An 18,469-nucleotide genomic window follows, 5' to 3' on the forward strand; every position below is an offset into this window, starting at 1 on the left:
ATTCTGATGAGTCTTTTCTAGAAAACAATGAAAATCAATGTTTTTCTTTAGTTTTTGTTTGTTTGTTTGTTTTTGTTGTTGGGTTTTTTTTGTATTTAATCAAAAAATTCCATCCATGACTAACTTTTAAATTTTTATACTCTGTTGCATTTGGATGTATTTCCAAAAACTAGAACCCTGGTTGAATAATAAACAAAAAGGGAAAAGCATGGTGACTCAGCAATACAATCAAATTACCACTGAAGTCTTACAAATGCTAAGAATTTATTGAAAGCCAAGAGTGCTATGCACCCTTGCCCATATTCAAACACGTTTTGCTTACGAGTACAAACATGGATTTATGGGTGACCCTTTTTAAAGATAGCTCAAGCGTGAGTTAGCTACTTATGCATAAAAGCTCATCTACATATGATACAGGAAAGTGTCTTTGTGGAAATGTTGTGTCCCTAATGGTTATCTTTCGTCTTAAAATATGTACAGGAAAACTTGCATATAATGGATTCAGGTGGACCAGCGAATTTTGTCTTTAGGCTTATGTATTTCCTTGATTAAATGCCTGACTTTGAATGAGGGCCTGGGTCATTTAATGGCCAGGTCAAAACTTTGTCTGAAAAAAAATACGCCTGCCTTAAGTAAGTAAACAATTATATTTGATCAAGGCACTCTTTTTTCTAAGTCCACTGCGGAGTGGTACCTTAAATTCCTAAAGCTAGATTTATGCTTCTGCAACTCTGTTGCCATGCAATGACGTTGACGTGAGCATGACCCTTTTAAAGTTCTTCATTGCATTGGTGGGCGTCTTAATGCAATTTACAGCAGAAACAGTGGCTTTTTCTGCATCAATTTGTCCCTCAATGACCTCCATTTTTATACAGTCATCAACCTCCAAACCAATGACATGGTACATGCAATTTTCTTCAGTGAATTGCAGGTCATTTGAGTGTCTTTTTGCGACTCCATGTTTACACACTTTTCTGCCAAACATATTTGATCCATGATCGAAATGTAATCGCCGGGCACACTGCAAAAACTTTTAAAACATGACAGGAGAGGAAGGAGTGAAACTGGAAAAGTGACAAATCACAGCCCAGTATATATGGTATTTATTGCATGGAAAAACATACAAAAGCATTGGGACTTTTGCTTTTGTCCAGTGAATGCGAATATCCAGTTTATACGATGACAGTTTAGGGCCGGGTCACACAGCGATAGCTGGATGAAGGATAAAAAGTCACAAATTGGCAAGAAAAGGTGGACAGAAGATCCTGCACCTTTTCCATCATTGAAAAGCCTGTGAATCAAGACTGAAAAAGGAATGAAGCAAAACCAAACTAACGAAAGAAAATGAAGCGAACGTCAACCTCAACACTTTAAATTAAATCAAAACGAAACATCCACGATGACATGACTGAAAGCGGGTATAGAACCAAGTGCAGCCAGCCTTGTCCTCATGTCTGCAGTACTTGTAGCTGCGGGATTTTGTTCATCTTGACAACAGGTAAGAGATTTTGTTTGTCTTCATAACAACAACGTGTCTGCACATGCAGACCAGCCATAAACGGTTTAAACATGCGTAAATAGTTAATGTAGTTGTTAAAATGCTCTTAATGCTATTTTTTCTGTATGAAAACGTTACTTTTTCATCCCAAACATGGATTATTCATTAGCAATACAAGAATGTTTCGTTCATCTCATTGAAGCTTTAGTTATTGAATCATTCAGATATCATTAGCCTTCGTTCAATACATCGGACTTGGGAAGCTGAACAAAGTTGGACAAAAGTAAAATGCAATGCTAACATTATGAAAACTAATTAAACGATAAGAAACCACCAAGAAAGAAAGCAAAACAAAATACAGACGAATTGAGGTTGTCGTCGATATTCATTCAAATTTTTCAGCAGTTTAAAAATTTTGACAAAGCACCAGCTGCAGGAACGAAGCAGGATGAAGGTTAAATGATGCCTCTGAAAGTCAATGAAAGTCCAAATTTTTTTGTTTCATTTGGGCTTTGTTGTCCTTCATTAGTGCCGTGTGACCGAGGCTTTAGGCGGGTTTTACTGTATTGACTACACCCGTTTCTGTCCTTTTTTGCTAATTCCACATTCCTGACTCCGTGACATTATATGTACCTTTCATCACTCGCCAACATCTGTTGAAGTCAGCTCCAATGAACACTCTTCGGTTCTTGGGGATACCCTCCACCACTTCATTTGTCTCACTCCAGAAATACTCTTCCTCTTTCATTTCACAACTCACTTGTGGGGCATATGTGTTGATGACATTCATCATCACCCTTTCAATTCCCAGCATAACACTCTTCACTCTGTCAGATATTTGCGATACCTCTAATGCACTCTTCCATTGGTATTACGTCCAGCATCATTTCTCCTCCCAGTCATCCCAGAGTAGAAAAGTTTGAACTCACCTTCATTGTTTCTGGTTTTACTCCTCTTCCACTTGGTCTCTTGTACACACAGTACCTTTTTCCCTCTCTCTCATATTGGTCTTCTCTCTTCCTTTGTGCCAGCATTCAATGTTCTGACTCTCACCTTCACACTTCTACCCTTCAACCCTTCCCTAAGATTCCAGATATGCCTCCCTCCTGTCTTTCGTCTTATTTGTCCATCAGCAGCACAGGTCCCCCATTATCCTGCTGGAGATCAGTACTGGTAGTGTAATTGATTAAAATAAATGCACAGGGAAAGTAGTGTAACTAGCAAAGCTTAGGTAGGCCGGTAAAATTAGGATTTGCGAGCTCATAAATACTGATTGTGTGAGTGATTGTCACTGTAGTGGATGATATCTAAATACTACACAAGTGCTCAGTTGTATACCTAATTTTTCTTGTGTAATTTCTCTTGTTATCTTGGATAAAGGCAAAGGTGTTCCATTCCAAGTTTTCCTCAGATCCTAGACCATCACTCTGCACCTATCCATGACAAAAAAAAGTGCTGAGTTGACGTGAAACATATTTACTGAATTACGCTGTGTGTCAGATGGAGCCACGTAAAGATATGGAACGATTCTGGAATGAAGCGTGCAAAGTGCAGCATAGGGCATTTGTGGGATATCATGGATGTTCTTTACAGTGTTGAGGGTTAAATTAAATGAGACATCTATGATGGATGGTGACCTCTGGATAATCTTATGAACATAAATCTTTACCCATTTTAAAACTTTTACACACACCAACCTGCTTTGTGGACAACTGACCACGATGTCAAGCTTCTGCTAGTTTTAAAGGAAATTTCAGAAATATTCAGTGTGTTTTGGTAGATGTAGGGTGCTGGCAGTACTGTAAACCATTACCGTAAACTTGATCTTAACAACTTTGAAAATTTCAGCCAGACATTCTTTTTATGTTTTGTTATCCTTTGTTCTCATTACTTGCCATATGTAAGACTGTAAAATTGTAAAAAGACGTGCACACACACCAACACACACACCTGTTTCTCTCTTCACACTCCAGATTTCCCTTTTTATGTTCTCGCATTGCACTATACTAATGTCTTCTTTTCTCTATGTGTGCAGACACTGTTGATCAATTTTCCACTTGTTTTTTACTTTGTTGTTTTTGGCCAGATTGTTTTTTTAATTATTATTTTTATTTTTTCAGCGTGTGCTGATTTTTCATGTGTCTTATTCAGTTTGTCTGAGTGTATGCACACTGTCAGGGTCTGTCAGCATATGACCGTCATCTTACTTTGCACATGACTGGGTGCGCCTGTGCGTGTGTGTGTTGTGTCTGGGTCCCTGTGCGCTGTGCCATCTCAGGGTGTGTCCTGCTCACCCTGTCTATATGGTCCATCTGCAGCCTAATGGAGGTGGCCAAAGCAAAATGCCGGGCTCCTTCCTGCTGCCCCCGCCACCCCCGGTGGCACGCCCTGTGCCCCTCCCCTTGCCCGACTCTAAAACCATCAGCACGCCCACTGACAGCGGACTCGGCTCACCCGCATCTCCGTGTAAGTCACTCCCACTCCCCTCCACAAATCCCCATAACTGCCCCACTCCTCCTCACAGATTTGTCACACAGACTAGTCCAACCCGATGTTAGCTTATTGGGCTTGTTAGCACTTAGCTAGCAGCTAACTGGTCATCTGATCTGGCAACACTAAAAAGTTAACACTAGCAAGGGACTAGATTTGTAGCATTTTCAACCTCCTATTTCTGTGCAATACAACTACACTCTGGAGGAGAAATGCTGTCTTACAAATACAACTAAAATCCAGGTTTAACTTATTAGCAATACTTACTGCAGTACTTACAAACACTTAGGCCCATAGGTAGTTCAGCACCGACACAATTTTTGTATTTTTGTACACCACCAAAATGGAGTTCAAATAAAACAATTAAGATGTGCTTGTAGTGTCAACTTTCAACTTTAACTCAAGGGGTTTAACAATTTCAGCCATGTTTATACACAGTCCCTCCATTCTCAAAGGGTGTAAGTAATTGAACAAGCTCAGTATAAGAATTACTGTTTATAGAAATCCTCACTTTTGCTCCATGTTTTGTTGAGAAAAGACAGGATGGAAACATGAACATAAGTCACTGAATATGTTTTGGTCATTTACAGTGTTCAATAAAAAAAACACACACACAAACAGCATGGTACTGTAAAGCAAATCTGTCTGGAGTAAGCAGTTTTCAAAAATGGAGTAAAAGCTCACGGAGGACTTGTGAGGGAAGCCACCGAGCCACCCGGACAAGTCTGCAGGGGTTACAGGCTTTTTGTGGCTATGATTGGAGAAACTGTGCAGAGTGCAACTTTTGCCTATTGCATCACCAGTTACAAGCTTCAAGGTGGAGTGTGGAGTGCACCAAGCATATTCTTAAGATTCTTAACACATGAAATTTCAGCTACAGTTTGCCAGAAGGTACACCAGAGACTCAAGTGCAGATTTGCTCTCTTTTCTTGGTTGAAAAGCCGTCTCTGTTCCACTTCACCATGATGAAGCTGTGACAAAAGTTGCACTGTGCAGATGTTCTCCAGTCACATCCACAGAAGCCTATAACTCTTCCACATTTGGGTGTTTCGTGGCTCACCTGTCTCCTCCTCGCACGGTCGCACTGTTTTTGAGAACTACCTTCTCCAGAGAGATTTGCCATACAATACCACACTGTTTATTTTTTCTTAATGATGTAAATAAAGTCCAAGACCTATTCTGTAATGTTTTACATGTTCTTGTCTCCATCCACTGAAAGAAAATGGCTGTAAAAATAATCATAAAAAGAAAATCCTTATATTTAGTTTGTCCAATTACTTATGGGCTCATAGCACCATTTACACACATTCCTAAATGGTTAATACAATGTTTTTGTTAAACCCCTTGAGTTCAAGCTGAATGCCTGCATGAAAGGAACATATTGACTGTGTAATTTCAACACCTTTGAGGTGGAGTACAAAAATGTTGTCACTGTCCAAATACTTATGGATCTGACTGTTGTTAAACTAGTCAGTAGTCTTTCACTTCCGCTTAAGTCTGAAATGCTCAGCAGCCCCAAGAACTTGACTCCTACAGTGTCTCATTGTGGACTTTGCTCCACTGTACCGTACTCATAGGGTCCAATTCTGTTGCGTAAGATTGCCACGCCTTTGCCAAACCAGAGATCCCCTTTTGAGCTCTTTTCTGTCTCTTACATTCACTTGCACTGACGTTGAGACTTTTTTCTTTGCACACCACCTCAGTCTCTGTCCTCCACCTTTTCTCTCGGCTCAATCAAATCAATCATATCAAAATGCTCTTCTGCTTCTCTCAGGCATTGGGTTTCTTGCTGCCACCAGAGGCAGTGTAGCTTCACTCCCTTCTTTTTTTTGATGGGTTTCATGGAGCTGAGCCGGGCCCTGTGCCTCAAATGCAGTTCACCTCCATTGCTCGTTTCTTTTTATTTATTTTTTACCTTCATTTTATCTTTCTTTTTTCTTCTTTATTTGATGTATCCTCACATTCTCATTTCTTTGTTTCATTTTTCCTTTATCTCCCTCTTTTTTTCCTTGTTAGTGGAACAAAATTAGGGCAGTTGGCGTGGACTCCAAAAACAAACATTGTGCCCCACTTCACGGATCCAATCCGCACAATACTTTCACACAAGCCTCACAGCAATTAAAAATTGAAAACAACAAATAAAAACCACAGTCTCTGGTCTCTCTGAACATGAATGATGAATATAATCAAACCTGTCTAATTAGCGCTGTACAGGGAAGTGGCAGAGAGGAGTGTCATTAGGGAGCAGAAAGGCTTTGGTTGGTTGGACCCAGACAGGTGCCGTGCGAGAGTTGAGAGTCGGGCTGTGGGAGCGGCACACCAGCAGGGGGCACTGGACGGAGCAACTTGGGCACCCTCTCCTCTTTTTGCTTTGACTTTTCCTCCTTTTCCTGTCCTATCAACCTTTCCTACCTTCCCCCTTCCAACTGTCAACTTATCAAATGTCAGTTTATTTATATGAACATCTATACAAATAAATATACATACATAGCATCTTTTTTTTGTCCACTGCAGTCACTGTTATCATTCTTTTTTTAATTCTTTTTTTGTTTTGTCTCCCCCTCTGATTTTATCTCTGGATCTCAAGATGACGTAATCGCAGAGATAAAATGGGCACACTTGCATATATAACATCCTCACCCTCACTTAAAGGTGTCGTCCCTTTTTTATCATTTAAGGCTGAAAAAGGAGTTTTTTGTTTGTTTTCCTTTGTCACCACTTTATATTTGTCCCTTAGTATTCAGATAAAGGAGTCACAATCTTAATTCACCAATATGACCAAAATTGGCCTGGTCTGGAAACCATTTAGGATTTTGACCCATGTGGATTAAAATACAGTAACAACGTGTCATGAAAAGCTCTCTGTGGTGACGTGGTAAATGACTTGGGAGACTTTTCCAGCCTTCAAACTGCAAACTTGGACAGTGTTAGAGATGCCAAGTCCACTTATAATATGCGACTTTGGCCTTCTTTTATTTTTCTATTTTTTTTTTTTTTTTTTTTAATTATGGATCATGAGATGTGGAGTTTGTGGGCATGTTTTTAAAAAATGGTTGCTTCACAGGAAAATCTAACAAGTGACTTTTTTCATGCATGGTCACTTTTTTCCTCCAATGCACTGATTGACATTGTCATCTGCAAGATGTCTTGGAGAAAGCTCACTACATTTCCCATGGATTCCCCCCACCCCACCACTACCACCAAAATGCATAATTTTGTGGTATTCCACAAAAAGAGATACATGTACTTTATAATAAGCATATTTCAACACAAAAGAAATTTTGTGAATAATCAAAAGGGACAACACCTTGAAGCATCAGTTTCCTACCCTACCAAAGTCACCACTGTGCATTTCCACTCCGTCAACCCTGCTCAAGTCATGCACAGCGTATGTTCTTCTCAGCCACCATACTGGAGTCCAGTGAGTGCAACTGCCCTAAATTTGGTCCGGTGGAATCAAGTTGCTCCTCTTAACATATTGAGTCCAAATAGAGCATTGGTTAGTGTTGAAGACTACAGTTCCTCCATCCATCACTCCATTATTGTCCACGGTGAATCCTCAGTGGTGTTTTAAGACAACGGTGACCTGTTACTGAGGTCTGGGGCTGCTGAGGAATAAGAGACACAGAGAACGTGGATTCTACGTGATAGCACTAATAAACAAACCGCATATTTCCATCTTAGTCACAAATCCAACTACACAAGTAAGCAAAAATTAGATTGAACTTGCCCACAACATGAGCAAATTGTCTATGGGACTATTGGGGCATCAGTATCACTGACCCTTATTGTCTTTTCCCAGTAAATTCTTTAACAGTGTAATTTAGTCATCCTAGAGAGTTGATATTCTCTTAAATTTTAGAGTCTGATGACAGCGTCAAGCCCTAACTTTGAGCTCAGTGTGTATGCGTGTGTGTAAAAGCATGTACACACTTGTCTCTCTCTGTTTGTAGCATACTCCACGCCAGGCTCCACAGCTCCCAACCGGTTTGTCGGCATCGGAACACGGGACAACTTTCTGAATATCCCCCAGCAGACTCAGGTACCCTTCCATCGCCCCCCCCCCCCCCCCCGCACCCACCCCCACCCCCACTCATTCCCCATTTAACTAACAACTATCCACCGCTCCCTCCTCCTCTTCTGTTTTTTTATGTCCTCTTTTCCCTCATGACTTTGCAAAGTGCTGTGCATACATGATACTTTCCAGTGCTTTGTGACTTTGTGTTTTAAAAAGACAAGCATGACATTCAGAGAGAAGACCGTGATACACGGGCAGTACTGAGACAATGGGGAGGGATTGGCAGTGATCACTGATTCAGCCTGTGGCAGCATTGTTGATCAACAGCATAATTATTACGCTACTCTGAAAGTTAACGTCTTTAGTCATCTGACACCTGCATCATTTTGTCAAATCAGGGTCAAATTTGGTTTTCTGCCTCGTTTCCACATAGCATTTGTATAATATCCATAATGTATGTTATACACCCTCTAGTGTTCAATGGAAATAACCACGGCAACTATGAGAGTCTAATTTTACGTGTTTTTCATCATCCAGTTGTGTGGCATATACGCGTGGAATACTATGCAGACAATAAAGAGGTGACAAACTAGTGCTATAGCTGGAAAACATAGCTCATATTCACAATGTGTTAAATGCACTAAACTATTTTCTTTTCAGTTGTACAAGTGCACTATCTTCCAATCAATAGTCCAGCAAATCAATTGAAGGAGCTTGCATGTTATTTTTCCAAAAGCTCCCTGACACATTCAGTATTTTAATATTTCCCATAATCCCCCTGTGCTTCCCACAATGCATCGCCGTGCCAGCAGAGTTCTGGCGTCTCAGCGCATGTAAACAATGGCAAAGCGAGGATGTGGATGTCCCGATGTTGTCTTGTTGCCCATGCTTCATGAGGTGTGTTTACATTGTGCCCGAAACCAGAACTCTGCTGAAACCGACCTCTCGCGTGAGTCTCGGACCGCCAAAATGTACTGTAACATTTTAATGTTTTTCAAACTTCCAGAGGCAAACTCCAGACCAAAAATAATTACAGAAAAACCACTCATGGTGGTGGTGGTGGTGATGGGGGTTGGGGGGGGGTCATCGCACATACATCGGGCATCATGTATGCTTCCATCAAAATTAATGGTTAAACTCTTGTGAACGATACGCACACAGAGGTATGTGGAAACAAGGTGTAAGGGGTTAATGATAGATTCATTATACTATTCAAGCCTTGATACAGCACTCATGGTCAGAAATGTTTGCAATATAAGTTTGAACTAGATGGGGCACATAGTTGTAGCACATACTTCCATGAAGGTCAACCAATCCTTGAATTTCTCTTTGAGATTAACAGCATTATTCTAAATTAAATCACAATTTAATTTTGTTTATTCGCTGTGAAGGGAGAGCAGGTGGCTCTGATAAATAAGAGTTGGACAACCAATGTATAGACTGGTGTTTGTTTTTTGGTATTCATTACAAGTAACCCTACAGTGTCCATGGACAACATACTTTCTCTGCACAGTCCACCCAACTGTAATTGGGTACCGATTTTTGCTGGTTAAGTAACCTGCGATGGACAGCAGTCCCATCCAGGGTAGTGATGGAAACCAGTTCTAAAATTGTCCATCCCTATCATACACCTTAGACATGATCAGTTCCTCTTATCAAAGCTGCCATGTTTTTGTAACAGTTCGGTGTTGCAAAAACTCATGCTTGACATCAGGCATGACGTTACGATACAAACCTTGTAGCTAGCAAAAAGGAAAACAGCTGCACTGACATTGAAAGCCTCTGCATTTGTCTACACAGAAATTACGAAGAAGAGTCGGTAAAGGAATTGATAAAGAATTGGACCGATAATTAGAATTGATAATGGCATTGACATAGATAAATCTCATCACTTCGATTCATAATCCAGGGGAGTCATATATTTTCGTCCACTTTATGCTGTGGTAACTAGGGGTGAACACCAGCCCAATGGGCCTCAGGGTCTCAGACATACTCCTACTTCTTGTACTTCCGTTAAGGTATATGTGTGATTGAGACATTTCATCAACATCACTTACATAGAAGTGTCTCCACCAAAGTCCAACACTGTTCGCTCAACTGTCACTGTAAATATTCTAGCATTTGAGAAAAAATATGTAGCATTGCATTTTAAAATTCTAAATTCAGAATTTAGAATTCCATCATGCTACAGCCTATCTTGTACTTTGTACTGTTAAAGAAACTAATCACAGGAATAACTTACTCTCCAACCCAAAGCAATCACTGCATAAATACAATCAAAGATATCTCAGGAGCATAGACAGGGTGATCGCACGGCCGTCATCACTAGCAGAAATAAACAGACTTGAATTATAAATGGATTGTATTTTGGTAGCACTTTTCCATCTGTTGCAGATGCTTAAAGTGCTTTGGAATGATGCCTCACATTCATCTTTTCATATAGATATTACCAATGTGAACTTGGAGATTTTAAACCTTGCCCATAGCAATTTGAACCAAGTATCCTCTGGTCACAAGCCAACCTCTCTAACCTCCCCATATCCAGCCCAGTTTCACGTTTTTTTTTCTTGTTGTTTTTGTGCTTTCGTGACGGTTTTTTTTTTAACTCACTATTCCTAACCCTACTCCTACCCCTGACTCTAACCATAACCACCCCGACACCCCCCCCCCCCCCGCTTCACTTTTCATTTCGTGCAGCCATCATGGAATGAATTAGAATGAATTTGAGCTGCCGTGATGAAAATGAGGCACTTTTCGTCACGATATCATGAACCAATAGATTAATGTATATTTCCTGCTGCTGAATCACGACTTGCCATGAGACCAGTTTGCCATATACATCATCATATACATCATCTTGTACCTCTGCTGACTCCCAACATAACTTGTTATTGTTAAGGGCAGTGGGAAAAAAATGTAAATGCCTGTCAAATAATTAATTTGTAAAATTCTCTAATTTTAACTTGACATTAAAACAGAGAAAACAAACCAAGACAAAGCCCTAACGTCCTCGATAGAAGTAAACAAACTATGATCGTACAGTTTGGTGGTGCTGTGGGATAAAGAGGTGGACTACTAATAAATGGACTGGCATTCAGTTCCAGATCTGTGCTTCAGGCTACCTGTCTACATCTTTTACAAAACACTTCATCTGCATTGTCCCAGTCCACCCAGCTATAATGGGCACTGACTTGGCTGGGGAAGTAAGCTGTAGTGGTCTACAAGTCCCATCAAAGGGGACTCAGAGACCCTGATCCGTTTCACGTTATGGTATCTGGGGATAAACACCAGCACTAATGGGGCCTCAGGGCCTATATAGCATTGAGTTCTTCTTTCTATTGAAGTTGAGACACATAGCATCTTTTGGAAATCCACTTTTTTATTTATTAATTTAAGTTCATTCATATGAGTAGATTTTTTCCACCTTGACCGTGCTGATTACCTCCATCAAGGAGGGAATGTTTCGTTGGTGTTTGTCTGTCTCTTAGCTGGGTTACACAGAAATTATGAATCAGATTTTCTTGAAACCTGGTGAAAGGGTGCAGTGTGGGCCAAGAAAGAAACTGTTAACTTTTAGAGTGGATTTGTTTAAATTGGCAGATCCAGGACTTTTTCACTTGAGGGCATTTTCCATCATTTCGGCTCTTGAGAAATTCACAGATATGTTGGAAAATGCCTTATCTCGCAATAGTAATCAGATCTGCTCCAAAACTTAATGGTTTCTTCCTCACCCCATACCCCACCTTTTCACCAGGTTTCAAGAAAATCTGTTAAGTAGTTTTGGCGTAAACAGACGCTTCAACACATATCTCAGGAGGTATGGTATGTGTGAAGTGCTGGCAGAGGTATTTGCTCTCTGAGCACTTCTTCTCACTCTTGTTTCTTCACAAGCTATTGCACCACGATGCATTGTTACACCCAAAGTTTTAAATTTGTCACAATAAATGAGCAGCAATGCTGTTACATATTGATACTATTGATCGTTTGTTGAAAAAGTTGCCCACCTACATTGACAGATACGTTGCCCGTGTATCCAGGCCTTTAGTTTCAGTATTGGTTTACAGTGTCTGCACCACAGCGGTTTTCCTCACAGAGAATGAAAGTGCTGCCAGTTAGTTTCAGCTCCAGCAGTGTTGATTTATCTCTGCTCGGCCCCACAGTGTGTATTAGTGCAGCGTGTGAGGCCAGCAGCGCACTACATTGTGGTTTCAGCTTTGGCTGCACGCTGCCACTGGGCTGCCGTGTCTTGGGCCTCCTCCATCACCAACACAACTTTTCTCATTAGGGGCTAACCGCACCTGCCTGCAGCCAGCTCGGCTCTACTGTCCTCCCCACACATGGAAGCAATCGGCATTCCTCCTCAGCGCAGCTCCGCTCCATCGCTCTGCTTCCCCCGCATGCATCAGCGGCCCTCCCTCTCGCGTTCTATCTGTTCCCGCTGCTCCCTCTAGTATTTCCAGCTCCCCACCTGCACCTCTCTCAACGCAGATGCAGCCCTGGCACAGAGGGAACATCCAAACGGCGTCCAAATGCACACTTCAACTCTGCCAGAATCTCTTGCCCTTGTTTACCCTCATTAAAAACAACAGAGTTTTACAACGGTTTAAATCTGTAAAAGTAAATAACTAAAAATTGCCTGCTATACCTTATTTTATATCGCCACTTTGAGCGTTTTTACTGGTTTTATAGTGTACAAAAAAAAAGTCTGGACACTTGGATCAACTTCACGTAGTTAACGGAGCCTAGTAGGTCAGTAACGACTGCAGCCAGAGTGAGTAACTGAGGTCTCTGCCCATCCTGCTGTTCTCTGGCATATGGAGAGTTTCAGACTTTGGCCAGAGCCTGCCTGCCTCACTGCCCACACGCTCGCCAATGAGCAGCCAGCAAACGTCTTCTTGATCCTGTCAGGACAGGCAGCAGAGAAAAGCTGGTCTGAGGAGCTCTCTGGTGGTGAGAAAGAAGCAACGCAGGAAGACAAGGGAGATTGATGATGTCAATGAAAAAAAAAGTGAGAGCGAGTGAGAAAAAGGGAGTGAAAAACTTGCTGCACTCTGCAGTCACGTCCCCGACTGTCTGGTTGCTGCAGGCAACCAGACATGATGTCATAGGCAGTTGAACTTGGACTTGAAGGGGGTGTTGGAGATGGGGAGGGGTCACTTTCCATTGCCAAGGATTACATTGGGAGAGCTGGGGTGAGGGGGAAGAGAAGGGGGAGTTAAAGGAACTTGGAGCCAGCACACCAAGGAATCATGGGTAGAAAGGAAGGTGGTGGTGGAGGCTTGAAGGCACAGTGAGGGAAGAATCCAAAATTTTCTCTGGCTTTTCTAAATGGGGACAACAGTGAGTTAGCAGTTATGCGCGGGGTGATCCACCGTGCTCGCAGTGGAATGTCAGCTGCGACCGGAATAGCCCGGCCTGTGTCAAAGTCCCGACTCTGCCCTCTTATCAAACCCAGAAACCGGATCCCGAGGGAAGCTGCCCTCAATAGCTTTACAGTGTAGCCTGAGACCGCTTTAGCCGCAAGCATACAGGCATTGGAGGAGGATTACCTTACACGCAACGCAGCAGAGAGCTGCTGCAGTCCTGTGTTTGCTCATTAGGAAAAAAAGTGCTATGCTAACACTTTTTGTAACACGTGCATCATTAACTCGCAAAGAGCTCAAGTCAGGCCTCTTAAAAACAGCAAGTGGTAAAGTTGAGGGTGTAACTTTTGTTTGTCACCGCATGGAACAGCTGAGCTCACTGGAAGCGAGAGGAAAATAGAGTGCCACCTAGTGGATTTAAGAATCATCACACTCCATTATGTGCTGCCACCTTTATAATGCTGTGCTTGTACAGTACGTTGTGTGTTTTATACAGAGCATTATAGCTTTTTGATGGGATTGACCTTTGATGACATTTGTCCTTTTTTTTGTCTTTTTCCAACAGTCCTGGTTCCTCTGACAAGGCCTCTCGGAATCAACGGCTAAAATTGTGTCGTGAAAAATTGGAGTTTGTAAAACAGACTGCTGACACTAAAAAAGATCTTTTTTCTCTCGCCAACACTATCAAAACTACAACTACAGAGCTCACACAGAAAAACCCTGGCCCCACACCACAGGAGGACTCCCAATCCAGCACGACTTCCACAGGAACGTTTAAAGCCCTGAATGCACGAGGCTTCCAGGAGATCGAGTGGACAGGCTCAACATGCAAGGAGAAGGAAGATGAAAAGGAGGAACTGTCTCACAAATATACACATGAAATATCAGAAAAGAAACACAATCCGGCGGCAACCTTACAAATGACCAATTATACGTTTATAATCGTTTTTTTATGTTTTTTTTTTTTAAGCTTGTTGTGTCCATAATGAAACTCCATGCATTGGCTGGGAGATCCAAGTACAAAAAAGGACAGTTAGTGGTAAACAGTGAAGTTGGATGCGCGAGCTGACCAGATTGCCACACCAATTGCACGCCTCGGTTCTTGTGCGTCCTTCCGAGCGCTTCACCTCGGGGTGCACGGTGCCACTCTCCCAAAACTACCTGGAGCTCTGCTGCTATCCATCAGATTCCAAACCAATAGCCACACGCCTGCATGACACCACACCCCGCCGCTTTGGTCACTCAACCCCAAGCCTCTTTCATTTCTGATTGGCCAATCACAACAACACCATCCAATGGTGTGACATATATGCACTAAGTGGCTGGTCTTTGTTTACCTGTCCAAGTATCAGGCGCCTGACGTGAGGGACGTGATGCGAGCAAGCGAACACGTGGCAGATGTCAACACTAACTCCGTGTGTGGTCTTTCGTCACCTCACTTATGCACTATTGATTTTTCATAAGGGACGAACAGTGTTGCACAGCAACGGTCACGGTCAGATGGGTGATTTGCAAAAGTGATTCGGGGTTGGCTGTCACTACAAGGATGTGGCTGTGAAAAAACTGACATCTAAACCCTAAAACCAGCATACACACAGCCATCATTCACAATATCAACTTGTTTTTTTTCCTTTTTTTCCCCCCCCACATATAACTTTTACTTTACGGAAATCAGATTCACATTACTAACTTTTGTTTGTCTGGGTTTGTTTTTAATGGTTTTGGTTTGGCTTTATCTCTTTATTTTTTTTGCATGTGTTTAGTCAACATATTATCATGGTGAATTTTGTATGATGTACGAAAAGCAGTGTGTGATATTTTCCTATGAATTTCCATGCTCATGCACAATGCACAAAAACTGCTAATCTGCAAATGGAAAAGTTAAGTGTGATAATTCTAAACCAAAATACTGCTAAAACATTTAGCTAAAGCTATTGCAAAACAAAATTTTAATATGTTGCAGCACAAGTTCAAAATTGAGGTAAATGATTAAATGAACAAATGAAGTTAAACAATGCTTTACCTTCAAAATACAGTTTATTCACCATACATAAATTATGAAATGAATAAGAAATATTAAATAAACTAAAATAATTTAAATCTAATTAATGCACTTACTCTTTACCTTTTGCTTTATTCTTTACCCTTTTGCTGTTACTTCTGCTTGGCGTGATGCTTGTTGCCTTTGCACAATGTACTGATTTTGGTAATTGGATTAGCGTATCAGCACCAACAGGAACACACATTATGATTTTAGGGATTCCTAATATTTTTGACTTTGAAGCTTTATTCAAAAATGCTAGCTTACTTAACGTTAGCGGAACTTAATTTAGTGGAAGCTACTTAGTCCACTCATAGCTTTAAGGTCAACTGCAAAGCTAATTCCCTAACAAAAAGTTATCTTTGCTAATTAGGTGAACTATGCCCACCGCTAGTTAGTGTTAGGAGAACAATATGTGTAAGAGGATTTTCCACTTGTCTTTCTTTCTTTCATTTTTTTTTTTTTGGACAAACGCCATTTTATTTTCATTGCCCGCCAAGTGAGAAATACATGAGACATGTATGAATTATTGTGCATTACTTTTCGTATGCTTTACTACAAATTTTTCATGATGATAACCTGATTGAGTTGTAGTAATTTGTTAAATATTGGCAAACACATGAATATCAGGTTCTGGAATTTCTCCCAAACAATAACACAAAACAGCTCGTTGCGTTTTCCTTCATTGCTTAGGTCAGCAGCACAAAAAGCAAAGGACAGCATTAAAAAAATTTGCGCACTAAAGCCACCAAACGTGTATGTGTATGTGTATAGATATATATAGATCTAGATCTATAAATCTATATACATAATAAAACAAAGGGAATCCTCCAGATTTGGTTCTCCAACATGCCTTTGTTAATGGTTTTTCATCCATTTAAGATTTATTACCTTTTTTAAATGTAAATGTTCATATTTGAATTGATATTGGTATTTTTATTGTGACACAATTCAACTAAAGCCGACCTCATAAAATAACTGGACTGCCTAGCTGTTGGTTCTCTTTTGCAGGGATGGAAAACACGGTTGAGATCCGGTTTTCAGCTTCTAGCTCTGTGAACTAAAATCCTATATCGAGACTATAACAATAACGAAAGTGCCTCTGTACTCCCATCATGCAATTAGTAATAAACTTCAGGTTCTTTTACCACATATAAGCTACAGGGAATGGTAGCGTTGGTGGAAACCATTGGCCTAGGACAGATTTTTATAGAGGACTGCAAACTTTTTTTTGTAAAGACAATGAGAGAGAGAGATCTTATATATTTATGATATATGCTCCATTTTACCTTTTACTACTTGAGCTGGTTGGCAGTCTAGTTATTTTCTGAACTCTCATCTCCCCCGACAACGCATTTCAGTAAACACCACCTCTCTGTTACCCGTACTATTCAGCAGTGCACTGTCGCCACCTGCAGTGCAGCATTCAAATACTTACAGGTAAACGTCAAAAAATCAACAACTAGGTCTGAAGAAAAAATAAGTGTTTGTTTTTTGATGGAAAGTATTATTATTGAAAATTCTGTGTTGATTGAGCCACGTGCAATGCATTGGGTAGATCATTGTGTTTGTCTGTTAGAGATTTTTAAGAAAGCTAAACAAAAAGAGAAAAAAAAGCTATTTGTTTAAAAGTCTGTATGCTCCAGGACTCTAAACTAGAGAGCCATGATAAATCCTAGTCTTTGTAAGTTGGGGGTATTGGTTTTTATTTCCTTTGTCTCTATTTTTTAATGTCATATGTGTAATCATTTGTTTATAAAAATGTGGGAGGGCTGAAGGAAGAAAAAAAATTCTACACAGCTTCAAAAAAAAGTCTATAATCATATAATACTGGTGCTTTAACACTATAAAGTACATTCAGAGCTATTGTAAATGAATGGTAATGAACAAAATAACAGACCATTTAGGAAACAGCATTATTCCTCTCTATTTGTATTCTTCTATTTGTATCGAGTGGGGGAGAGGTTCCTGTCCCTTAAGGTTGTGGCACAAAAGGCATTTTGGTTCAACCTTTAGAAAAAGATAAACTATACTGTCAAAGTTTAGGTGACCCTGCCTGAAACTCACCAGCAGAATAACCCCCCCCCCCAATCCAGCTTCACATTGGCGTTAGCGTACATACGCGACTCGCTTCTCTCCGCACGTCCACTAGTCTTTTATATCCATTGTCACTTTAATGGGGTTGTGATTCCAGACCCTGTGAAAAGATCAGCAGGTTGCGTTGCTTGAAATGTAATTCCGATTGGGAACCACAGAGCAGCAAGTTGAGCCTCTTCCCTGTCCCCCCCCCCCCCCCCCCCCCCCCCCCCTTCTGTAAATGATTCTTAAGTAGTGCTTGTGCTGTAGTGTATAGTTTCCCAGCAGTTAAAGGTTGTCCCTTAAAAGTGCCTTTTGTTCACAGACTCCATTTTGTAATCCAGATTGCCTCTTGGAAAATGGCGCGAGGTAGCAGGTCGCCCCCAAGCGCTGCAAGTGCCACAACCCAGGCAAAAAGGTTGCCGCCATTCAGCACTCGGGGACGACTTTTCCTTTATTCTTTCTTTGTTGTTTGTTTTTTGCTCTGCCTTCATAATGAATCCCCTCCATTGTACCTTCCCTCTCTTCCTTTTCAAAGCCGTATATAAATATATATATATAGTACAAAAGGAAACTGGTGTGAATTAGTTCTTTACTTTTTATTGATAAATGATGGGAAAAAAAAAAAACGTGAAAAGGCAAAAAAAGAAAAACTTGTTCTTGTTCAGCTCTTTGCTTTTTTCTTCCCCTTGATCTCCACTGCCTGTTTTTTTCTGTAGACACTGGAGTAGTCTGTACGTGTGTGTCCGTCAATCTCCGTCTCGCTCGCTCTCATGCTCTCTCTCCTGCCTTCTTCACTGTTGGCTGGATTAAAAAAGAAAAAAAGAATATTGCTGAAAACCTTTTTTTTTTTTTGTCTGAGCAGAATGCAGTTAGCTCACATGTTGTTCTTGTCTGTATGCTTCACATTGTATTACCATATCCATCTCTTCAGCTTCTCCATTCAGCAGCTAATGTAAGTGAACAAATTACGCTGACGAGCT

The 18,469-nt window shown here is 40.9% G+C and overlaps 1 protein-coding gene and 1 long non-coding RNA gene across 2 annotated transcripts in view; one reads left to right on the forward strand and one right to left on the reverse strand.

The window, feature by feature from the left end:
- nfixa (nuclear factor I/Xa) overlaps positions 1 to 14,049 on the forward strand; it is a 274,096-nt gene extending 260,047 nt beyond the window's left edge. Inside the window, 3 exon segments of the mRNA XM_034187333.1 lie at positions 3,817 to 3,964; positions 7,942 to 8,030; positions 13,935 to 14,049. Coding sequence (XP_034043224.1) covers positions 3,817 to 3,964; positions 7,942 to 8,030; positions 13,935 to 13,949 — 252 coding nt within the window. The 3' untranslated portion in view covers positions 13,950 to 14,049.
- Positions 3,516 to 18,469, reverse strand: LOC117525481. The gene is made up of 2 exons (XR_004565065.1): positions 18,225 to 18,469; positions 3,516 to 3,747 (listed from the first exon to the last, which is right to left on the reverse strand). It is a non-coding gene; the product is annotated as an uncharacterized LOC117525481 (long non-coding RNA).

Source organism: Thalassophryne amazonica, chromosome 15 (genome assembly GCF_902500255.1).
Source record: "Thalassophryne amazonica chromosome 15, fThaAma1.1, whole genome shotgun sequence".
Classification (NCBI taxonomy): Eukaryota; Metazoa; Chordata; class Actinopteri; order Batrachoidiformes; family Batrachoididae; genus Thalassophryne; species Thalassophryne amazonica.